The sequence below is a fragment of the Nannospalax galili genome, unplaced genomic scaffold (genome assembly GCF_000622305.1).
Source record: "Nannospalax galili isolate Female #2095 unplaced genomic scaffold, S.galili_v1.0 scaffold2675, whole genome shotgun sequence".
NCBI lineage: Eukaryota > Metazoa > Chordata > Mammalia > Rodentia > Spalacidae > Nannospalax > Nannospalax galili.
The window spans coordinates 164,468-180,159 of record NW_008335845.1 but is presented as its reverse complement, the minus strand read 5'-3'; the positions used below and the strand labels follow the sequence as shown (position 1 = coordinate 180,159).

The following is a 15,692-nucleotide window of genomic DNA, read 5'->3' as shown; positions in this document are numbered from 1 at the left end:
CCTTGCAGCAGCTCCCAGGAGCACGGAAGATGTTAAGTCTGGGACAAATGAGGCAGAAAGCAGGACAGGGACTGGAGTTCTCCCCGGGTGGCCAGGATCTCTCCTCTGAGAAGGATCCAATAGGAAGACCCAGTAGGGACTCGGCCCCCAGTGCTCATCCCACAGGAAGAAGAGGAACATCCCACCTTGCAGGTCCAGGCCACCAGGATGTGGCTAATGTACTGAGACTCGGAGTTCTATGAGGTTACCAAGGTCGCTCGGATTGTGGGGTTAGAAAGTTGAGGACACAGCTGGCAGTGACCCCAACACTAAACAAGGCTGATGTGACCCAGTGAGCCGCCCCCCTCAAAAAAGAGAGTGGCCTCTCAGGGGCATTTGCCAAGAGCAGGTGCTCAGGATGCTGTAGCCCACGTGGGGCAGAAGCAGGGCACCTGTCCCGCAGAAGGAGTCCATCGGACAGACCCAGGTGTGCAAGGGGCCATGAATGGCCTTCTCCTGCTGCTAGGCTCTGACTAAGGCCACTGCTCAGCTCCAACACATGTGTCATGGGCAATATCGTTTAGAAAATAAAAGCAACTTTCAATTCTGTTTTTAAATCATATTTTCTGAGATCAAAATCTTATTTCTCAAAGCCCTGCTGCTGAAAGCTAAGGGGGAACTCCCGGTAATATCTTAATGCTCCAGACGCCAGGTTCTATGACACTCAAGCCTGGGACTTTGTGGCTGGGATTAGGACCTAGGCCAAGGGCACGGGCCAGATTCCAAGGACCTGGGGTCTCAGCATGGGCTCATGTGCACACCCTATAAAAGACCCTTGACCCCCCTGCCCCCGCTCCCAGCAAGGTCACCAGGGTAGGAATATCTTAAGAAAACCAGGAGTTTTCTGTCTCTTCACAGCCTGGGCCTTTGAGGTCCCTATCAAGCAACTACATTCATTCAAAAACCTGGATTGATCTCGGAATTCCAGGATGAACGGACCCCAAAACGGCCCTCAAGTCTACCATCCCACAGAGAGCCAACACAAAGTGGACATTTCTGGTGTGGCAGAAACGGGGCACAACGGCAATGGAAAAGGTGAGTCACGGTGGGCAAACACTGACCACAGGCCCTTACTCTCCTGACCCTGGGAGGTGGTTCCCTCAACCTACAGGAAAGGAATCACAGCTGGGCCGCTCTAAGGTCAGAGGAGCTAACTGAAAGGTGGGAATCAAAGCCAGCACTCAGCAGTCCTCCTGAGTGAGGAGTGCAGGGCAGTCCCGGCACAAGCAGGCAAGGTCTACCAGGCCTCATAGACATTCTGGCCTCCAGACACCCAAAACAGACCTTGCTCTGTGCCTCTTCCTGGGGAGACATGAACAGATATCACTCCACCCCAGGTAAGGGCACCAACAGCAAACCAAAATAACAGATACACCCAAGTCTACCTTGACGAACCAGTGAGTTTCCTGGGCTTCTGTATAGGGGCTTGAAGGGTAAGGGATGACTCAGGAGTTTGCCTTCTGTTGCTGTGATAAAGCACTGACCAAAACCAAGTACAGGAGGGGGTACATCTTACACTTTCAAGTTGACGGTCCAGTCCATCATTTACAGAAGTCAAAGCAGGAACTCAAGGCAGGAACCTGGAGTAGGAACGGAAGCAGAGACCACAGAGGAAGCTGCTTACTGCCCTTCTTCCTGTGGCCTGCTCAGCTATCTTTCTTATGTAGCCCAGGCCCACCTGCCTAGGGACGTACCACCACAGTGGGCTGGACCCTCCCACATCAATTAGCAACTAAGAAAATGCCCACAGTGGTGTCCACAGGCCAATCAGATAGAGGAAGTTCCTCAACTGAGGTTCACCCTTCTCAGTTGCCTCTAGTTTATGTCAAGTTGACTAGCACAGTGGGTGACCCCAAAACAGCCACATCACCAAAAACTCCCACTCTAGCATGGATGACAACTTCCCCAGAGGCATAGGTAAAGTGTCCCCTTTCAGTCAACCTTCCACACTCTAGCACCTCAAAGATCATGTGAAGCTGCAGCCCAGAGCGGAATAATGGCTAAAATCCCAGGTGAGGGTCTGGGGGCCACACCTCGACTTCTTCAACTAGGAATGCTAAGGGGCCAGAGTCTTCTGGTAATCACACCTTCCCTGTTAAGATGGGAAGGGCCACGTCGTGCCTGGAGGACCGTGGTCCACCGAATTCTTCAAGCAAGGCTGCTCAGGATAGCTGGGCAGGATGGGGGCTGACACCAGAAGAGCCCCAGTCACTGTCCTGCATAGCTCCCTGACCTAAGACCCCTATCCTTTAAGGAGCCTGCTAGCAGAACCCACCCACAACTCCAGAACCTTCCCTTTTCCTGTCTTTTCTGAGTGCTAGCCCTCAAAGACAGGGTACCTAAGGTGGCCTTAGTAGGACTTAGATGATGCAGTTGTACTGGGGACAGAACCCAGGGCCTCAAGCATGTTAAGTCATTTTCTACCACATATATTGTTGCTTTGTTGAAACAAAGTCACATATAGCCCAGACTGGTCTCCAGCTATGTAGCAGAGACTGACCATGAACCCTCCTGCCTCTACTTCCCAGGTGCTAGGATTATAGGCATACACCACCACACCTGGGTTTTATGTGGTGCTGGGAGTGAACCCAAGGCCTGTGTGTGGAAGGCAACCACTCTATCATCTGGGCTATGTCCCTAGCCCTTGTTTTGTTTTATTGAGACAGGGTCTCACTGAGTTGGCCAGGCTAGCCTTGACCTTTTCATTCTCCTGCCTCAGCCTCTAGTGGTTAGGAAAACCAGCCTGTACCATCAGGCCCTGCCTGAAGCTCTGTTTACAAGGGCAGAGGGGCCAGGTCCCTGTCCCAGCCACTCCACTGCCCCACTTCCCCCAACCTGCCTCAGCTCAGAATGCCAGAAGCAGGTCTCAAGACATTTTTCTCACACCCAGACTTCTCATGCTAATTCTTCCTGGTCTCTCTTTTTATTGGCATGATGCAGTTCTCTTTTGCAACCACCCAGCTCTGAGAAGTCCTGAGTCATCACCCAAGGCAGGGACAGCAGTGGGTCACCAGGAGGAATCAAAGATGGGGGTGCTTGCTAATGCCCTGGCCAGCCTGGACTCCTTCTCAGGCTCTCGGCTACACACCACACAGGTCACGGGGAAAGGGGCTATCTCTCCCACACCCACAGGCCCCATGATTCCTTGGGGATGATTCCAAGGTGACAGTAGGGAAGATAGGAGCACCCAGCTCTGTCATGGGCAACTACCCATCGAGAATACGGATCTCATAAGCAGAGTGATGATTTGTGAGAGAACTCAGTGGTTCTCAATCAGGGACATGTGAAATCTCTAGTTGGAGTAGTGTGGCATCTAGTAGGTCAAGGTTAAAGATGCTACTTGACTCCCTGCAGTAGGTAGGACGGGCCCCACACCAGAGGGCACTGGACCCCACTGTCAGAAATCTCTAGTTGGAGTAGTGTGGCATCTAGTAGGTCAAGGTTAAAGATGCTGCTTGACTCCCTGCAGTAGGTAGGATGGGCCCCACACCAGAGGGCACTGGACCCCACTGTCAAAAGTGCCAAGTTAGCCAGCATAGTGACACATGTCTTTAATCCTAGCACTCAGGAGGCAGAGGCAGACAGATCTCTGTGAATTCAAGGCTAGCCTGATCTACACAGTGAGTAACAGACCAGCCAGTGCTATATAGTGAGACCCTGTCTCAAAAAACTAAAAAAGAAAAGGCCAAGTGAGACCCCTTGAGTGGTGTGACCACTGCTTAGCATGTAGTAAGTGCTCAGTTAGGGGACTTTGTCTGAGAGACAGGGCACCAAGATTCAAAAGGGCCAGTCTGCACTCTGCATCCTGGCAAGTCATATGGACCCATCTGAGAAGGAGAAGAGGAGATTCCTAGCCACACACAGCACAGGTGGCGGCCCCAGGTGGTCGTGGCTCCCTACAGAGTGGTAGGATGGCAACATCATCCTCATCCATGTACGTCCTCATCCATGTACGTTGATTATAAGTGGGGCAGTGAAGCGGCTGGTGGAGAGAGCCCCTGGGAAGATCACCCCCCAGACCACCCACAGTGCAAGTGTCACCTACAAGAAAACAAAACCCATTGTAATCAGGGAAGGTGGCCCTTAAAGGTCATCAAAGTGGCCAACAGAAGTTCCCAGAAGAATGAAGAGGCTTTCAGAGGGGAGCCAAAGCTCAGAGATGTGGGATCAGTGAGAGCAGAGACAGCAGACAGGTAGGCAGGGCACCACTCCAGGGCCCCTAGACTTCATGCTGCCATGGTCAAGGTATCAAGGCTACCTGGGACAGGGCAGCCCCTAAGACCAACTCAGGTGAGGAAACTCAGACCCTCAAGAGGATGAGTGATTATCCCAAGATCAAGAAGGGGCAGGTGACCCCCAACCTTCCTCCAACCTTCCTCTGAGACAGGTGTGCAGAAAGACATCTGGATGCCAGACGCAGGCCTGAGCCCCCCATGGCCCTCTCCACCCAGATGAAGCCCCCTGCTCTGTCCAATACTCCCCTTTGCGACATGAAGTCTGGGCCATGCTGGGTCCATCTGACACTCCGACCTTAACCCCAAATCCTTGTTCATGAGCCATACACAGTTACACTCCTGGGTCACTGTTCCGAGTGAGGTAGGAGTGACTTCACCTATTCATCTGTGAAATGGGCTCCACCTCACAGGGATCATAAGGGTGAAAGAGCTCACCTATGTGAAGGTCTCAGAGGTACTGCACACAGTAAGCACCGTGTGAGGGAAGATGCTCTTATCAGTGCCTTGCTGGTGACTCAGCCCTGGCTATCAGGGTCTTAGGGAGTCATGACAGCACTTGGAGGCCACTGGCTTTGGAGTCATGTTGTCTGGATGCTACTTGTGTAACCTGAACCTCTCAGGGACACTCAACTCTGTGCAGCACCTGGTACTCGCTCTGTGATCATAGTATCCAGAACACTTTCTGCAGTTTACCCTGCTGCCTTGTGGGGCTGGTACAAAATCAAACGCTCAGATATGACCAAGGGATCTAGTGTGATTGGCAGAAGTGTTGAAATCACCAGCGTTAACAGTATCTTCCATCTTGGATTTGTCTCCACAGGGCTCTGGGCTCTACTTGGCCTGCGGGATCCCCAACCCAGCCCAGCAGTCAACTGTCATTTTCCTGCCCCTGAAGTTAGCCTAGAGAAAAACAAGTCCTTGTTCCCCTTTCTGACGGGCAGCCCTGCCCCCACCACCCACCAACCCTTTACTTCCTCCACTATAGTCAGAGCACAGCGCCACCCTGCGGCACCTGTCAAGTGACCAGCCATCTCCCCTGACCTTAGCTGCACCCCACAGGGCTGGCCTGGACCCTCACCTCTTCCTAGGCCTCAATGAAGGATAGGAAGAGAATCCTGGGAGCCACACACGCCGCCCGGCACTGCAGCCAGGACTCTTCATGCCCACTGGGGGAAGCAGGCATGAACTCATCCCTCAGCTGTGGCCACCCCACTTATGGGAGGGGGCTCCTGGCTAGGAAGTAAGCAGTCTCATTCATTCGTTCATTCATTCATTCATTCATCCACCCACTGGTTCAGCCATCCAGCCACCCTGGATGTCTGCTGGGAGGCACCGCCTCGGCTTCCGCAGTGTAAAATACAGAGGGTAATAGTGACGGACAGGGCCTTGGGAGTCACCAGTGACTGCCCAGAGCACAGTAACATGCAGAATGACTGCTGTCTGGTTGCTAGTAGGACTAACTGCCTGACCCTGGTGACTCGGGGATGCCTGGAGTCCTCAGTTTGCATGGTGAACCCCCGCATACCCCATGAAGTGGCCATCAGGGCCTCCCCATTCCAACGCACGAGCCACCTGCAATGGTGAACTTGGCCTAGGCAGTGGCTGTCCCTCCTGAGGTGTCACACCTGAGCTTGCAGTGGTACCCACAACCACACAACCTCCTAAAACCTGCCCCAGACCTTCCACTCCCACCCATGATCTACCATCCCTTCCCCACCACGTCCAAGCCCATCAGTCCCACTGAGAAGTGCCTCTCCCACAAGTAGACCTTCCTGGGCCCAGCCTGATAGCTCAGTAGGGAAAAGTACTAGCCTGCAACCTGAATTCAATCCCTGGAACCCACAGAAAACAGCTGGATGGTGTGCATCTGTAGTCCCAGAATTCCAATGGGCAACGTGGGAGGCGGAGACAGAATTGCCCCAAAGCATGCAGGCCAGCTAGCCTGGAGTGCAGGGCACAGAAACGGAAACAGGAGAGAACCTGCCTCAGCAAGGTGGAAAGAGCGAACCCCCAAAAAGTTGTTTTGCCATGATACATGTGTACCCACACTCACATACACATATGCACACACAGAAAATACTAATAAAATTTTTTTTTAAAAAAAGGAAAGTTGGCCAGGCGTGGTGGCGCACGCCTTTTATCCCGGCACTTGGGAGGCACAGGCAGGCAGATCTCTGCGAGATGGAGTCTAGCCTAGTCTACATAATGAGTTCCAGGCCAGCTGGGACTACAGAGAGACCCTATCTCAAGAAACCAAAAAGGAAAGATTTACTTTAGGGGGAAAAAAAATACTCCTTCTACCACCCAGGACAGACAACATTCTCCCACACACAACAGGACAGGGTACAAACCTGAGGACGTGTACCCTGCCCCACGTGGCCTGTAATTGGTGGCGCACCCCTTTACTTGTGAGCCTTTTGGGAGGGAAGACTATGCTGGCTTTTGCCAGGGCACTCAATACAAGCCCAGTCAGGGTACTCCCTCTCTGTGAGCACAGTACCTGGGGTATGCACTCTGAGCACTCACTACCTGGTGGTCACTTACCCACACCCCTGGTTTTGCATCTCGACCATACTTCTTCCTCTCTCTGCCGATGCCCCCCTCCTTAGGATGGTTCTGAGAATTAGGTGAGCCCAGTGCCCACACACACTAGGCTAGCAACAACAGTCACTCCAGCCTGAGCGCCTTACTCCCTGCCTTCCAGTGGGCTAGCTTTCTGTCGTTACTCCCCACCAGAGACTGTCAGAGAAAGATGAGAGACCACACCTTCCAGGAAAGGGGCCGAGGTGCCTTGGGGACCTCAAGACCAGGACTGTGTTCCAAAATGAACCCAGGTGGGTGAGCCACCAGACCCCACGGGCTCCCCTCCTCCTGGGCACACAGCATTTGTTTTCTTTTATTGTTTGTTTTTTTGAGGCTAGATCTCTCTGTAGCCCAGGCTGGCCTAAAACTTCCTGTGCAACCTAGGCTGGCCTTAAGCCAGTGATCCTCCTGCCTCAGACTCCCAACTGCTGGGATTACAGGTGTGTTCCACTACAGTGGCTGGGACCCACTTCTGGTTTACTCCCAGTCTCACCTGCACTAGGCTGAGCTGTGACCCAGAGCAGGGCTAGGCCTATGATCCCTAGCTGTGGTCCTGGCCCTCTTGCTTTATCATCCCCACAGAAGACCTAAAGGAAGTCCACACGGGAACACAAGAAAGGAGCCCAGGTATCTAAAAGCCAAATCCGTCAGAGCCCACCAGATATTCCCACGAGACTGTGATGAAAAGACAGAAACTGCTACCTGAAGCCAGCAGGTCGTGGGGCTGTTTGTTACATGGCTGGTCCACCATGGCTGACACAGCCACTCCACCTCTATCTGAACCTCAAACAAATATATGCATTCACCCAGATTGTCCAGAGACAGAGCGAGAGGCAGGGAAGCCAGGCCTCCTGTCTTCTGCTGTTCTTGACCTCTAAAGAGCCCAGGGCACCCCCAGGGCATCCAGAGAACCAGCAGAAGCCAAAGTGTTTCATCCTCCACAGGTTAGCTCTCCTGAGCTAGGCCTAGGAGCACCTGCCTCCCAGGCTGATTCCTACAGGCCCGCCCACCTGTAACTGGAGGAGCCTGCTCACCTGCCTAGTCCTAGTCCAGGCAGCGGTTCCCCAGCCTCCTCCTCCTCCTCCCGTCGGCCCAGAAAACAAGGACAAAGGCCGGTGGTGGGAGGCACAGGTGGGGTGAGCCCAGCCCCGCTGCTGAGTCAACCCAAGGGTCTTCAAGCCTCACACTCAAAATTGTATCAGCATGTCCCCAGCAAAGCCAGAGGTGAATCAGATGATTCTAGACCCTGGGATGATCCTAGGAGTGTGGTTATTCACCAAGGGTGCTAGCTTTAAAACCTTCTGCTGGGCTAAGTTAAGAGCCTCTTAAAGCATCACTACAAGGCTGCTTCTCACTCTTTATTGGGAAAGAGTTGGTTTTCAAAAGGAAAGAGACACACACAGAGAAGCACTAGAATGCAGCTGCCTGGATGCCTAGCACCTAGAACATTCTAGTAACTTGCTGGAAAAAAATTTGTTTTTTGAAGACAGGGTCTCACTATTTTGCCCACACTGGTCTTCAAACTGAAGTCAATCCTCCTGCCTCAGCCTCTCAAGTGCTGGTATTACAGGTATGCTCTATCACACAGAGCTTGTGGGAATTTTCTTTTTAACAGCTAGGGGAAAGGGGCGAGGAGGAAGAGGAGGATTTCTAAATCCCCTTTGGCATCGGGCCTTTGCACTGGCCCTAACCGCTGCTCTTCCCAGACAGTGTGGAAAGCTTTGAGTCCCCTGTTGTTTACTGTCTGCCAAAGGCCCAGAACAGTGGGATTTATCTGCTGAATAAATATAGGAGGGGACCACAGGGCCTGGCCTCCCTTAACCCTGAGATCAAGGCTAGGAGGAAGTCCCCATAATCCCCCCTTTATAGATAAGGAGGCCATCTGGGAAACTGCAGAGGCAGGATTCAAGATCACCTGTCTGATGTCAAGTCTGTCTCACACATGTACACATTCGCCCAAGGGAGTCTGATCTCCTCTACCTTCCTAGACACACACCCCCACACAGTATAACCACTTTACCCGTGGTAGAGGAGAGAAGGTGGAGCCTCGACAGGAATCAATTTCAACCCCAGAAGTCTGTCCTTTGAGCCCCTCCACCTGGTTGCACCGTAGGCATCACTGCTACACACACAGGCAGGCATTCACCTCAAAGCCTTTGGTGAGGGCTCCGCTGGGAGTAAAACTTCTTTTTCAAATGTGACCAGTCCCCTTCCCGACCTGGGCACACACTGGGTATCTTTTCACCAGCATGAAGACTGAGGAAGAGAAATTCCCACTCCCCCTTTCTCTATCGTGGGGCTTAGCCCCAAGCCACGCAGCACCCATCCTGGGGAAAACAGAATGTATAGTTGTCAGACTGTTGATTCAGCTTCTTGTGGGGCCCGCACACAGACCCTGTGGGGCGTTCCTGCCTGGGTGTGGTGGTGCACACCTTTAATCCCAGCACTTGGGAGGCAGAAGCAGGTAGATCTCTGTGAGATGGAGGCCAGCCTGGTCTATATAGCAAGCTCCATCCAGGTCAGCTGGGGCTACAGGGAAACCCTGTCTCAAAAGAAAGCAAGCAGGCAAGTATTCAAACCACTAAAGCACAAACAACTCCACTGATAAAAATGGGAAATGTCTTGTTTGAAATAGCCAACAACTCAGACTAACCTCAATGCTCAGCAACAGGGTCTACTCACATTATTGCAATATGCCTCAATACAGGTAAATTATGCAGGAGTCAAAAAGAAAAACAAGGCAGGCACACATCTGTGGATCTTAAATGATCTTCAAATACAGTAAAGAACAGTAACAGCACAGAACTGTGTGTACATGCCCACAATGGTAAGGATACAGAAAATGGGTAACAGGGTTTGCCTTGGAAGATGGCCACCATGAGGGGCTCTGAAGCAGTGTGTGAGATGACGGCTGCAGTTTTGACGAATGACCTTAACCTACAATTGAGCACATTTGGAAATGTGCATGACTGACTCGATTATGAAAAGAAATTGTGTATTTTTTAAGTACCCCTTGAGAAATTTTTCTTACACGGCCTACAACAATTCCATGGTCTAGTGCTCAGCAGATCTGCCAACGCCCCTAACTTTCCCAAGTGCACTGTGTATCTCAGAAGGCTACCCATGTTTAAAGCATTTGTTTTGTTTTTTCAATTACTATTTGGGGGGGTGGGGGGAAATAGGAGGTGTGTTTGTGACAGCGCATGTGTATATGGAGGTCAGAAGGCAACTTGTGAGACTCTCCTTCCACCATGCAGATCCTAACGACTGAACTCAGGCTTGATGGCAAGCACCTTTACCTGCTGAGCCATCCCACCAGCCCAGGATCCTTCTCTCTGCATAGAACTTCATGTGGTTCTCAGAACAGAACATCAAAAACATAGGAATTGCTGGGTGTGGTGGCGAGGACGCCTTTAGTCTCAGCACTCATGAGGCAGAGGTAGGAAGCCCTCTGTGAGTTTCAGGCCAGCTGGGACTACAGGAAGACCCTGTCTCAAAAAGACCAAACAAAGAAAAAAAAAAAAAAAAACACATAGGAATTATTCCTGTGTGCTGGCCATTTATCAGAATGGTGCTAGGTGCCTGTCAGAACCAGCTTCAACATCTAAATTGTCAACCTGATAAATAAGATCTGATTGTTGCCCTACACAAGGAGACAAATCAAGGCTCCTCAAGGGAAAAAGCAACATGCCCAGTCATACAGCTAAGAAACTGCAACCTTAGGATCCAGCCCCAGCCCATGTAACCACAAAACTCAAGTTTGCTCTGCCCCATGGTGGGGATACCCAACGCTAGGCTGCCCTGCCTAATCCTATTTAATCCTTTAATCAAAGGCATAACTGGTAACCGGCCCATCTCAAATATCCATTCCGAGGAAAAACCAGGTGGGTCCTCTTGGGAAGAGTCAAGGGGAAGCGACCAGTAGTGGGGGACCCTGGGATATGTTTGCTTTTGGGATGATTCAGCTCTGGGGCTCCCCAGGACATGCCTCAGAAATGTTCCTCACCTGCCTGAGGTAAGTAAGCAGGGCTACATAGAAGCCACCTGGGTGCCCAAGGGCCTGGGCTATAGCACATGACCTCCCTTTTGGCCTGGCAGGGAAGCACTGCCCCGCACAACAAGACACCTGCTACCTAGAAGGATTCAGAGCATTTCTCCTTAAAATGCACCAACTTACTACATACAGCCTGTGGAAGGCACGCCACTCTGTCTACAGAGAATTCTGTCTGTTTGCTCTCCCTGGCTCCATCCATCCCTGTTCCCATCTCCAAACCACAACTTATCTAGGAGACAAATTTGATGCACTCCAAAATCTACTTATGGCATTAAAAAAAAAAAAGTGTGTGTGTTTACTAAATGTCAGAAGAAACCAAATCATCAAAGTGGGGAAGGATGGGCACACAGAGGAGGGAACCCAGCTGACAAAAAAAAAGAAAGAAAGAAAGAAAGAAAGAAAGAAAGAAAGAAAGAAAGAAAGAAAGAAAGAAAGAAAGAAAGAAAGAAAAATATCATCACATACACGTGCATTCCTGTACACACAGATGAGCTCAGGACCCGCGGTCATGTGTTTAATTCTCAAGGGGAACTCCCAGCACCTGAGGGTGACAATTTTCTGGGAACAGGTCTCCAAAGCATTTTGTTAAAATGAAGTTCAAGCTCAGTGGGTGGAGCCTGGGATGCTCCTGGGGGGTGGGGTGGCAGACTGAACTCTGGATGGGAACTACCAAGGTGCCTCTCCTGCTCACCCCTCACACGACACCCAGAGAGACATTTCAGCCACGCAGCAGTGGGGACGATAGAACAGGGCTGCAGCAAAAAGAACGCTACTGTCCCTCATGCCCGGAGCCCTGCTTGGGACTTGGTGAATCGGGCCTGCCATTCTGAAACCGTGGGCCTCGGTTTTTTGTTTTGGGTTGTTGTTTTTTTTTTTTTTTAACGGTGAAATGAAATGAAAGGCAAGGCGCTTATTTGAACATCTTTGGGGCAGAGGAAACAAAGGCTACAGACAAAGGACAAACATGTCTAGCAGGTGATCAAATTTAGCCAAGCAAGGAGAATGGCAAAATGGATTCCGGTCCTGCCCGACGAGGATACTTCCACAAAAATCCAGGCCTGGCTGTGGGTTCCAACCCACACCACCACGGTGGACACCTACCCCAAGCTCAAGAAGGCCCAGGGACTAGAAAGTCCTGGCACTAGAGAAATGAGATGCGGCATCCCATCCCTGAGTAGCAGGCAGCCCTGCCCCAGGAAGGTTCAGTCCCTGTCCCAGTCGAGGGGGGCCCCCTCCCCATGTCCCCTCCTCCTGTGACAGCCCAGAAGCTTCCTCCTTTGTTGACAAGCCTTCTGGATCCAAAGTCTCCTAGGCACATCAAACCCAGCCTATGTCAGGAACGCAGTTGCTTCTGCAAGGATTTAATCAGTAACCGGCCCAGGGCAAGCTCCAACCTGACCCCACTCAGGGCAAAGTTTATAGCCAGGTCAGTAAGGGGTGTCAGGTCCCACAGTACCAGATTCCTTTGGGGGGGGTCTGCCTCACCAAGGAACAAAGACACATCTACACTGGGGTGCCCAACTGGAGGCCCGTGCCAGGAAGGACTTGGTTTGTACCCCAGCCTGGTACAACTGGGGCTCAGGAAACCTGGTATCTATGGCTTACGATTCAGTTAACTAAATCAGTGTAGACGGCCGAACTCTGCAGATGGTCTGGGCTAAGGGACGTATTCAGTTTGTTTACTGGTTTGACTCCAGATTGACCACTCTGGATCATTCTGGGTCCCGTTCCTGAAGCCTACACAATTAACCAAGTAATCTCCGGACAGCTCTGAGCTGGGCTTTGCATATGAGTGATTACGTTTCCCCAGAAGACTTTGTCCCTCTCTGACACACAGGTCTACATGAGCAGCTCAAGGCTGGGCCAGGGACTACAAAGGGCTTTCTGGGAATGAACTGCACTGGAATTCACCTTTATTTCACTTGGGCTAATATTTCTCAATAGAGTGGATGGGCCGCACTATAAAATGCAGACAGATTACATAAGGCCCAGGCCTTTGGGAACCCCACCGAGGCTCCTTCGTATCCCAGCATATCCCAGCAAGCCTGGACACCCAGCAGCCATGCGACAAGATCCCTAGTGGCAACCCCAGCCCTACCTCTGCCCTGGAGGCCTCAGCTCCAGGCCCTGGTGGCCACACCTCCAACTCACAGGCCCTGGAGGGAGGGGGGGGCATACACCTCCACTGGAGACCCCCCCCAGTGAAGATCTCAGGAAGTAAGAGCTACACGGAAGGAATTCCCCAACCCCAGGCAAAGAAAGGCAAGGACAGGATTATGCCAGCCAAGGGCACTTCCTATCCATTCCTTTCTCCCTATTTTCAAACACCAGAGCAAGGTTCCTCCACAACCAAACTTACTGCTCACACAATCCAGGGCCACAATGGGCACCCAGGTGCTGCTCAGAGGGAGCACCCCCCACACACACACACCTCAGCTGGTCATGGTGGGCAAGGGGCCCTGGCTTGAGGCCCTGAGGCCTGTTTCCTTTCTGATTTCTCCCAAAAAGACAGACTTCATGGGGAGCCAGAGTTAGTAGGGGGACTCTGGCCTCCAGAGCCCCAAACCAGGAAGATCAGCTACAGTGATGCCAGAGGCTGGCCTGTCCTTCCCATAGAGGGTCACTGTCCCTTCTCAACTACTGTCCTTCTCTAACAATTCCCCTGCATCTTGAGGGGAGGCAGGAAAACAAAGCCTAATTAAAGCCCTCCCGAACCTAGCCAGATGATAATTCTAAAGCCAGACTTGGGGGCTCCAAAGCCCAGGGAGGGTTACCAAGCACCTTGGAACCTGAAACCAACTAGAGGGGTAGAAATCAAGGCCGAGGCCAGTGGCTCAAGGCAAGTTTAAGAACAGGAACCAGCCTGGAAGAGGACTGGCTGGGTCGCCTCCCCGCAACCCTCAGTCCTCCCTAGGAAAGAAGTCCTCAGATACTGCACCAACGTGCCCACAGTCTAGAAAAAAATTAGTGCTTCAAGCACGTTGAACCCAAAATTCAGAATAAAAGTCCTCCTGTACCACAACGCTCTCAGGGTGGGGGGCCAGCTCGAGGAGCAGGGTGCCTAGGCTAACTTTCCCCTCCCAATTCTGAGGAGCTTGTGTCTCAGCCTGTGACACACCACCAAGGGAACATGGATGAGGAGGAAATGTCTACACAAGCTACATATTTATTACACGCATGTAAGCAACACCCTGTTTCCTGGCCTGGCTTTCTTGGCACAGGTGTGAGCAAACGGTGGATTCTGCCCTCTCCCACTGTGTTTAGTAAACAGCATTAAGACTGCCGTGAGGTGGGGTACATTCTAGATGAGATGGGGGGGTACTGTCCGGCAAAGATAGAATCCCAAGCACCAGGCTCAGGCCCAGTCAGAGCCAGTATTTGAAACTGCCCTTGTTGGAAAACACAAAGCATCCTGTTTAGGCCCTGCCCACCGCCCCCACTCCCCCTTTCTGGACCCCACCACAGCTGTCTGTCCCCAGGAGGAAGAAGGCCACCATTTGCAGATTCGATTTTAGAAAGGCGAACCAGTAAGAGCCTCTTTTTCCCCATCTCATCCAGCTGACCCGGCCCTGGCCATACAGTGAAAAAAACAATAACAAAACAGGACGCAGCCACAAAACATGCTTACACACGCTCCACAGACAAGACAAGGGCAGGCTGGGCTGCCCAGCTTCTACTACCCCGAGAACTTGACCACCCAGGGTCTGGGCCGATCCAGGACCCCAGCCCCCTCCCCCTCCTGACCAGTGAAGGAGATTTTCAGAAAGGGAAGCACCAGTTTTGGTTTGCCAGGCCGGACAGGAAAAGGAATAAAGGGCGGTTAAAGCAAAGAAAGGAACTAACTGCTTTCTGGAAATTGTTGGCGCTGGAGGGCTTTAAGGTTTTCATGGGAGGAAGCCGGGTGCGTTTTGTTTGAGCCTGTAGCTCAAATCCAGATGGGATAGGGCTTTCCAGAAAGGGAACACCACCAGCCTCAGGGCCCAGTCCTAGATCCACCCACCCTGGGGTCCCAAACCATCAGGAACGCAGGCATTCAGACAGAACTCCCCAAGCACCCAGCCTGGGTGGGCTGTGTCCCGAACCCCAAGAGGGGACTGGCCTCCCCGAACTGTCCAGGAGCTGCCCTGGAGGGTCAGGTCTGGAGGTTCAAGCCCAGCCCCGTGAAGAGGCCAGGGGCCCGAACCCTTCCACCGGGCGGGGACAGCCAAGCGGGGGCGCCTGGGTCACCGGGGGCGCAGGCTTGCGGAGTGCCTGGGTCCTGGGGGCGCAGACTTGGGAGACAGGCTTAGGGGGATGCCTGGGTCCAGGGGGGCGCACACTTGGGAGGCGCCTAGGTCCGGGGCGCAGGTTTGAGGGGCGCAGGCTTGGGGGGGCGCCTGGGTCCCGTGGGGCGCAGGCTTGGGGAGCCCCGCGGCCGCGCAGGGCCACTCACCGTGGCGGACGCCAGGCTGTTGTCGGCCAGCGTTAAGTGGTGCGGCTCCCAGCGCCTCAGGAATTTGGAGGTGAGGATCTTGCTGAGAAAGGTCCTGGGGTGCCGGATGACACAGACCTGAATGTCGCCCTCCTGCAGCAGTTTGTACCTCATCCCGTTGCACAGCAGCAGGGCCCGGCGGCACGGCACGGCGCCCAGCATCTTGGTGCCCTCGGGGGCCGACACGTCGCCCCCCAGGAGGGGCTTGGTCTCCTCGATCTGCCGGGGGTCTCCGCCCGAGCTGCTCGTCACATCCATGGCCGCGCCGGGGCCGGGGCCGCGCGCGCGATCGCCGCTGGCGTGGGGCCGG

General features: G+C 52.9%; 1 protein-coding gene across 1 annotated transcript in view; it reads right to left on the bottom strand.

Moving 5' to 3' along the window:
• Window positions 1–15,686, bottom strand: part of Cmip (c-Maf inducing protein) — a 227,499-nt gene extending 211,813 nt beyond the window's left edge. The window contains exon 1 of the mRNA XM_008830636.2: window positions 15,344–15,686. Within this exon, the coding sequence (XP_008828858.1) occupies window positions 15,344–15,640 (297 nt within the window). The 5' untranslated portion in view covers window positions 15,641–15,686. The remainder of the gene's footprint in view (window positions 1–15,343) is intronic.
• Window positions 15,687–15,692: the final 6 nt, after the last annotated feature.